This window comes from Heliangelus exortis, chromosome 23 (assembly GCF_036169615.1).
Source record: "Heliangelus exortis chromosome 23, bHelExo1.hap1, whole genome shotgun sequence".
Lineage (NCBI taxonomy): Eukaryota > Metazoa > Chordata > Aves > Apodiformes > Trochilidae > Heliangelus > Heliangelus exortis.
In genome coordinates this window covers 2,619,212-2,627,354 of record NC_092444.1, presented here as the reverse complement: position 1 = coordinate 2,627,354, position 8,143 = coordinate 2,619,212, and the positions used below count along the sequence as shown (strand labels likewise).

General features: G+C 56.9%; 1 protein-coding gene across 1 annotated transcript; it reads left to right on the top strand.

Moving 5' to 3' along the window:
- Position 1: 1 nt before the first annotated feature.
- Positions 2-7,847, top strand: EPHA2 (EPH receptor A2; the record flags this gene model as incomplete). Its single annotated transcript, XM_071767444.1, is given in 20 exon segments — positions 2-305; positions 1,443-1,598; positions 1,695-2,027; positions 2,256-2,380; positions 2,588-2,747; positions 2,838-2,937; positions 3,053-3,068; positions 3,070-3,109; positions 3,188-3,313; positions 3,420-3,458; positions 3,461-3,601; positions 3,939-4,000; positions 4,107-4,176; positions 4,179-4,279; positions 4,281-4,316; positions 4,717-4,752; positions 4,754-4,867; positions 5,621-5,814; positions 6,646-6,805; positions 7,709-7,847. Coding segments are annotated over 20 exon segments (2,418 nt in total), but the record flags the coding sequence as incomplete, so codon positions are not given.
- Positions 7,848-8,143: the final 296 nt, after the last annotated feature.

Sequence of the window (8,143 nt, the reverse complement as noted above, 5' to 3'; positions counted from 1 at the left end):
TCCCCTGCGCCGCAAAGGTTTTTATTTGGCTTTCCAGGATCTGGGAGCCTGCGTGGCCCTTCTCTCCGTCCGGATCTACTACAAGAGGTGTCCCGGGGTGGTGAGGGGCTTGGCCCGCTTCCCCTCCACGGTGGCCGGGGGGGACTTGCAGGGCTTGGCCGAGGTGCGGGGCAGCTGCGTGGAGGAGGCGGTGGTGGCCCAGGAGGAGCCCATCCTGCACTGCAATGCTGAGGGCGAGTGGCTGGTGCTGATCGGGGAGTGTCTGTGCAGGGAGGGACACCAGAGAGTGGGGGACAGCTGCCAAGGTAGGGTTTGGGGGGCGGGGAGGGGGGTTACGGGGGTGTGGAGGGGGGTTATGGGGGTGGGAAGTGGGGTTATAGCAGGATGGAGGTGTATGGTGGGGTGGGGAGTGGGGGTGTGGGGGTATAGAGATGTATTAGGGGGGTGGGAAGTGGGGTTATAGAGGGATGGAGGTGTATGGTGGGGGTGGGAAGTGGGACTGTGGGGGTATAGAGATGTGTTATGGGGGTGAAGTGGTGTTTTGGGGTGGAAAGTGGGGTTATGGGGGTATGGAGGGGGGCTATGGGGGGAGTGAAGTGGGATTATAGCGGGATGGAGGTGTATGGTGGGGGTGGGGAGTGGGAGTGGGGAGTGGGACTGTGGGGTGTAAAATTGGGTTATGGGGGTGTAGAGTAGGGTTATGGGGGATAGAGTGGGATTATAGTGGTATGGAGGTGTATGGTGGGGGTGGGAAGTGGGACTGTGGGGGTATAGAGGTGTATTATGGGGGTGAAGTGGGGTTATGGGCGTGTGGAGGGGGGTTATGGGGGGGTGAAGTGGGGTTATATCGGGATGGAGATGTATGGTGGGGGTGGGGAGTGGGGGTGTGGGGGTATAGAGATGTGTTATGGGGTGAAGTGGGGTAATGGGGGTGGGAAGTGGGGTTATAGAGGGATGGAGGTGTATGGAGGGGTGGGCAGTGGGGGTGTGGGGTGTGAAATTGGGTTAAGGGGGTGTAAAGTGGGGTTTTGGGGTGTAAAGTGGTGTTATGGGGGTGTGAAGTGGGATTATGGGGTTGTAAAGTGGGATTATAGTGGTATGGAGATGTGTGGTGGGGGTGGGACTGCACGGGTATAGAGATGTGTTATGGGGATAAAGTGGTATTTTGGGGTGCAAAGTGGATTATGGGGGGGGTGACGTGGGATTATAGCGGGATGGAGGTGTATGAGGGGGGTGGGGAGTGGGGGTGTGAAATTGGGCTATGAGGGTGTAGAGTGGGGTTATGGGGGTGTGAAGTGGGATTATAGGAATCTAGAGTGCTCTTATGGGGGTGTGAAGTGGGACTGTGGGGTGGGAGTTGGGTTGGGTTGGGGGGGTGGGAATTGGTCCCCAGGGTGGGGGCACAGAGGGTCTCACCAGTGTCACTGTGTGTGTGTCCCCAGCCTGTCCCCCTGGCTCCTTCAAGGCCGGGGTGTCCCCGGGGGGCTGCCAGCCCTGTCCCCCCCACACCCTGCCCGCCCCCCCCGCCTCTGCTGCCTGTCCCTGCCAGGACGGTTTCTTCCGAGCCCCCGAGGACCCCCCCGGTGACCCCTGCACCCGTAAGTGACGCCGATCGGGGGGGAAAACTGAGGCACGGCACGGTCACCCCTCCTCCTCCTCACCCCCCCTCTCTGCTCTCTGTGTCCCCCCCCCAGGTCCCCCCTCACCCCCCCAGGGTGTGACAGCTGTGGGCGTGGGGGCCGCGGTGCAGCTGCGTTGGTCACCGCCCGCGGACACGGGTGGGCGCCAGGATGTCACCTACAGCGTCACCTGCCAGCAGTGTGGCCCCGAGGGTGGGGACTGCCGTCCCTGCGACGGGGGGGTCCGATACTCCCTGCCCCCCCAGGGGCTGACGGGGACGGGGGTGACTGTCACAGACCTGGAGCCGCACGTCAACTACACCTTCAGCGTGGAGGCACACAACGGGGTGTCACCCTACAGCCACCACCCCAGCCTGGCCACCACCAGCATCAGTGTCAACCAGACAGGTGAGAGGCCACCACAGCTTCCCCTCACCCTGGGGACGCCTCCAGGATGTCCCTGTCCCCCATGGTGTCACCTCCAGGACGTCCCTGCCCCTCACGGGGACACCTCGATGACATACTCGTCCCCCATGGGGACATCTTCATGACACTGCTGTCCCCCCACGGGGACACCTCCATGAGGTCCCTGTCCCCCACGGAGATACCTCCGTGACACCCTTGTCCCCACGGCAGAGCCCCCCCAGGTGACATCCGTGAGCCTGGATGGACGGACAGCCACCAGCTTGGTCCTCTCCTGGACTGTGCCACCACGGCAGCAGAGTCGGGTCTGGAAATACGAGGTCACCTACAGCAAGAAGGTCTGTCCCCAACACCCCAAACCCATCACCTCCCCATCCCTGTCACCTCCCCATCCCTGTCACCTCCCCATCCCTGTCACCTCCATCCGTGGAACCTCCATCTATCCCTCCCATCCATGTCACCTTCATTCTCGTCACCTCCACCCACGTCACCCCCATCCTTGTCCCACCCCGTGTCACCCCCACCCATGTCTCTCCCCCCCCCAGGTGGATGAGAACAGTTACTCCGTGCTGCGCTGCGAGGCCACCTCTGTCACCATCCCCAAGTTGTCCCCTGCCACCGCCTACGTGGTGCGTGTCCAGGCACTCACCCCCGATGGCCAAGGAGCCTTCAGCCCCCAGCATGAGTTTGAGACCCTGCCCGAGGGTGAGGACCAGGCTGGGGACAGGATTTGGGGGGATGGGAGGTCTGAGGGGGTGCCTGGGTCACCCCAACCCCCCCAAATTGTCCCTGCAGGAGCTGAGGCCATGGCATCCACCGCTGTCATCGGCGGCTCCATCGCCGGGGTCATCTTTGTTGTCGTCCTCTTGGCCGCTCTCCTCTACGTCCTCCAGCGGTGAGGACACCAAAATCCCTTAAAACTCCCCCTACAAAACCCAAAATCCAATTTCCCCACCACCAGAGGTGGGCAAGGGATGAGTTTTGGGGGTCAAACCGCTGCTGTCCCACAGGAGGAGGAGGTCACGCCCCGCGCCAGTCGGCCGAGGACGTTTACTTCTCCAAGTCAGGTGAGCAACGGGGCGACGGGGGTCAACAGGGATGGGTGGGGGGTGATGTGGGTGCTGACCCCACCTCCTCCCCATCAGACCAGCTGAAGCCCTTGAAGACCTACGTGGATCCACACACCTACGAAGACCCCAACCAAGCCATGCTCAAGTTCACCACGGAGATCCCCCCATCCTCCATCACCCGGCAGAAGGTCATCGGCGCCGGTAGGTCCTGAGGGGGCTTCCTCACCCTAAAGATTCCCCAAAACTGGACCAAGGTGGGAGTGTTAAAGGTGTGTTTGGGGGTGTGTCCCCTTTTTTGTCTGAGCAGGAGAATTTGGGGAGGTCTACAAGGGGACCCTGAAGCGTGGAAGAAGGAGGTGCCAGTGGCCATCAAGACCTTGAAGGTTGGCTACACGGAGAAGCAGCGCGTGGACTTCTTGAGCGAAGCCACCATCATGGGACAGTTCTGTCACCACAACATCATCCGCCTGGAAGGGGTCGTCTCCAAGTGTGAGTGGGTGGGGTTTGGGTTTTGGGTTTTTTTGGAGGGGGTGGGGTTTTTTTTTGGTTCTTGGGTGGTTAGAGAGTCTTAGGGTGGGTTTTTTGAGGAGAGTTTGAAGGATTTGGAGGGCTTGGGGTTTTTTTTTTTTTAGTTGGGGTTGGGGTTTGGGGGTTCTTAGAATTTTGGGAGGTTGGAGGTTTTTGGGGGGTGGTTTTTTTTTGTTGTTGTTTGGGTTGGCATTTTTTGGCATCATTTTTTGGGGGGCAGGGGGGTTCTGGAAAGGTTTGGAATGAGTTTGGGGTATTTTTTAATCCATTTTGGGACTTTTTTTTTTTCCCTGCACAGCCAAACCCTTCATGATCATCACAGAGTACATGGAGAATGGGGCACTGGATAAATTCCTACGGGTAGGTGACGCCTGGTGGCACCATGACCACCAGCACCCACCACCCAAGGGGGGGACAGGAGATGGAGCTCAGGCTGGACCTGAAGCCGGCTTCTCCCTTTTCCCAGGAAAAAGAAGGAGAATTTGGTGTCATCCAGCTGGTGGGAATGTTGAGAGGCATCGCCGCCGGCATGAAGTACTGGCCAACATGAATTATGTCCACCGGGACCTGGCAGCACGGAACATTTTGGTGAACAGCAACCTGGTGTGCAAAGTGTCCGATTTTGGGCTCTCCAGGGTGTTTGGAAGATGACCCCGAAGCCACCTACACCACCAGCGTAAGGGCCACCACCACGGCGGGCTGGTTGCCCGTGGTGGGGTTGTTGTTCACTGGAGGGTGGTTGCCCGTGGTGGGGTTGTTGTTCACTGGAGGGTGGTTGCCCGTGGTGGGGTTGTTGTTCACTGGAGGGTGGTTGCCCGTGGTGGGGTTGTTGTTCACTGGAGGGTGGTTGCCCATGGTGGGGTGGTCACCCGGAGTGGGGTGGGTGCCCATGAGGGGGTGGGCACCACAGGAGGGGGTGATTGGCCATGGTCAGGTGGTTGTCCAAGGGAGGTGGTCGCTTCTAGGGGATGACAGCCCATGGTGGTTTGGTGGTTGGTCACTCACAGGGGGGTGGTTGCTCATGGTGGGGGGGTGGTTATTTTGGGGGTGTGGGGCTGAGCCCGGTGTCACTGCAGGGCGGGAAGATCCCCATCCGCTGGACGGCACCAGAAAGCCATCTCCTACCGCAAGTTCACCTCTGCCAGTGATGTCTGGAGCTACGGGATCGTCATGTGGGAGGTGATGTCCTTCGGGGAGAGACCCTACTGGGAGGTCTCCAACCACGAGGTGAGGACCCTCCACCCTCCACCACACACGGTTTGGGTTTTGTTTTTTTTTTACGGGGGATATTCTTTCTTGAGGTTTTGGTGGGTTTTTTTTTTTTTTTTCCTCTTTCTCCTCTCTTTCTCTCTCTTCTCCTCTCTTTCTCCTCTCTTTCTCCTCTCTTTCTCCTCTCTTTCTCCTCTCTTTCTCCTCTCTTTCTCCTCTCTTTCTCCTCTCTTTCTCCTCTCTTTCTCCTCTCTTTCTTTCTCCTCTCTTTCTTTCTCCTCTCTTTCTTTCTCCCTCTCTTTCTTTCTCCTCTCTTTCTTTCTCCTCTCTTTCTTTCTCCTCTCTTTCTTTCTCCTCTCTTTCTTTCTCCTCTCTTTCTTTCTCCTCTCTTTCTTTCTCCTCTCTTTCTTTCTCCTCTCTTTCTTTCTCCTCTCTTTCTTTCTCCTCTCTTTCTTTCTCCTCTCTTTCTTTCTCCTCTCTTTCTTTCTCCTCTCTTTCTTTCTCCTCTCTTTCTTTCTCCTCTCTTTCTTTCTCCTCTCTTTCTTTCTCCTCTCTTTCTTTCTCCTCTCTTTCTTTCTCCTCTCTTTCTTTCTCCTCTCTTTCTTTCTCCTCTCTTTCTTTCTCCTCTCTTTCTTTCTCCTCTCTTTCTTTCTCCTCTCTTTCTTTCTCCTCTCTTTCTTTCTCCTCTCTTTCTTTCTCCTCTCTTTCTTTCTCCTCTCTTCTTTTTCTTTCTTTTTGGAAGCCCACCACCCCACCTTCTCCTCCTGGCAGGTGATGAAGGCCATCAACGAGGGATTTCGCCTCCCTGCCCCCCTGGATTGTCCCTCTGCCATTTACCAGCTGATGATGCAGTGCTGGCAGCAGGACCGCAGCCGGCGCCCCAAGTTCGCCGACATCGTCAGCATCCTGGACAAGCTGGCCCGGGCCCCCGAGGCTCTGAAGAATTTGGCAGAATTTGACCCCCGGTGAGGGACAGGATGGGGGGTGCAGTCTGCACCCTGGTGCCCCCCATTCCCGTGGCTCTTTGCACTTTGCATTCTCACACTCTTTTGCAGCTTTGCATTCCTGCACCGTTTGCATCTCTGTGTTCCTGCGCTGCTCTTCTGCAGCTTTGCATTCTCACACTCTTTTATGGCACCTTTGCATCCCTGCATCTTTTCCTCCTTGCACCCTTTTTTGCACCACTGCATTCTTGCTCTTTTGCATCTTTGCATTCTCACACTTTTCTTTTTTTTTTTTTTTTTTTTTTTTCACCTTTGCATCCCTGAATTCTTGAAGTGCTCTTTGCACCCTCACCCTCCTTTGCATCTTTGCATTCTGGCACTGTTGCATTCTTGCATTTTGCAGCTTTGCAGTTTTCCACTGCTCTTTACACATTTGCATCCTCACACCCTATTTTCCACCTGTGCAGTTTTGCTCCTTGCACCTTCACATCCCTGCCTTGCTCTTCTGCATCTCTGCATTCTGGGATTGCTCTCTGCCCCTTTGCATCCTCCCCCTTCAGTCTGCACCTTTCCCATCCCACCCTGCTCTTTGCATTCCTGCATTCTTCACCACATTTTTGCCCCTTTGCAATTCCACGTTGCTCTTTGCATCCTCCTATCCCCACCCTTCCATTTCCCTGTTGCTTTTTACACCTTCCCATTGCTCCATTATTTTTTTTCCATCCCCTCCCACTCTCACGTTGATTTTTTTTTTTTTTTCTGTGTCATTTTCTACTTTTGTACCTTTCCACCCTGGCACTCCTGCACTTTCTGTCCCTTCCCACCCTCACCCCCCCTCCTTTCCCCCCCCAGGGTGTCCATCCGCCTGCCCAGCACAGCGGGGGGGGAGGGGGTCCCGTTCCGCTCCGTCCCGGAGTGGTTGGAATCCATCCGGATGCCGCAGTACACGGAGCACTTCCTGGCCTCGGGCTACAGCACCATCGAGAAGGTCCTGCAGATGACGAGCGAGTGAGTCCCCATACTGTCCCCATACTGTCCCCATACTGTCCCCATACTGTCCCCATACTGTCCCCGTGGCATTCCCATGGATTCGCTGTGGTGTCTTCTTGGTGTCCCCATGGGTCCCCATACTGTCCCTGTGGTATCTCCATGGATTTGCCATGGGGTCCCCTTGGTGTCCCCCAAACTGTCCCCATGATGTTCCCATCCTCTCCCACACTCTCCCTATGGTGTGTCCCCCATCGTGTCCCCACAGTTTCCCCATCCTGTCCCCATGGCACCCTCATCCTCACCCCACACTGTCCCTATGGTGTGTCTCCATCCTGTTCCTATGCTGTCCCCTTGGTGTCCCCACAGTGTCCCCATCCTGTCCCTACAGTGTCCCCATACTGTCCCCAGAGTTTCCTCATTGTGTCCCCACAGTGTCCCCACAGTGTCCCCATGGTGTCCCCATCCTGTTTCTATGGTGTCCCTACAGTTTCCCCATCCTATCCCCATCCTGTCCCCACACTGTCCCCATGGCATCCTCACCCTCTCCCCACACTGGTCCTATGGTGTCCCCCTCCTGTCCCTACACTGTCCCCATAGTGTCCCCATCCTGTTCCCACATTTTCCTTATCGTGTCCCCACAGTATCCCCATGGTGTCCCCATCATGTCCCCACACTGTCCCTATAGTGTCCCATCCTGTCCCTACACTGTCCCCATCCTGTCCCCACACTGTCCCCATGGTGTCCCCATCCTCTCTCCACCCCACCATCCCACATTGGGCCACCCCCCACCCTTCCCTTGCCACCACCCCTAACACCCCCCCAAAAAACCCCACAACCCAGGGGTCCTTCCCCTCATTACCCCCTCCCCACGCTTTCCCCCTCCCCCTCATTGTCATTCCCTGACCTTTTCCTGTCCCCTCCCCAGGGGACCTCCGGAGGGTTGGGGTGCGGGCTGCCGGGCCACCAGAAGCGCATCGCCTACAGCCTGCTGGGGCTGCAGGGACAGGCGGCGGGGGGGAGCCTCCTCTGACCCCCCCAGCACCCCAAAAATACTTGAAAGCAAATGAAGACCCTTCCCCCTCCCCTCCCTCAGGGGCTTATTTATTAATTCTATTATTATTATTAAGGTGGGGGGGGTTATATAGTATTATTATTAATATTCTCCCCGGGGTTGGGGACAAAAAACGGGTGGCACCCCCACCTTCCCCCCCCCCCGATCCCTCCCCAGGTAAATTCAGTTTCCAGCTCAGTTTTGGGATGGGGAGTAGGGTTTGGGGGTTTTCTCCTCTTTTTTTGCCTTTTCCCCCACATTTCAAGAAAATAACAAGGTCAGCCCCCAAATTCCCTGATCTGGGGGGGT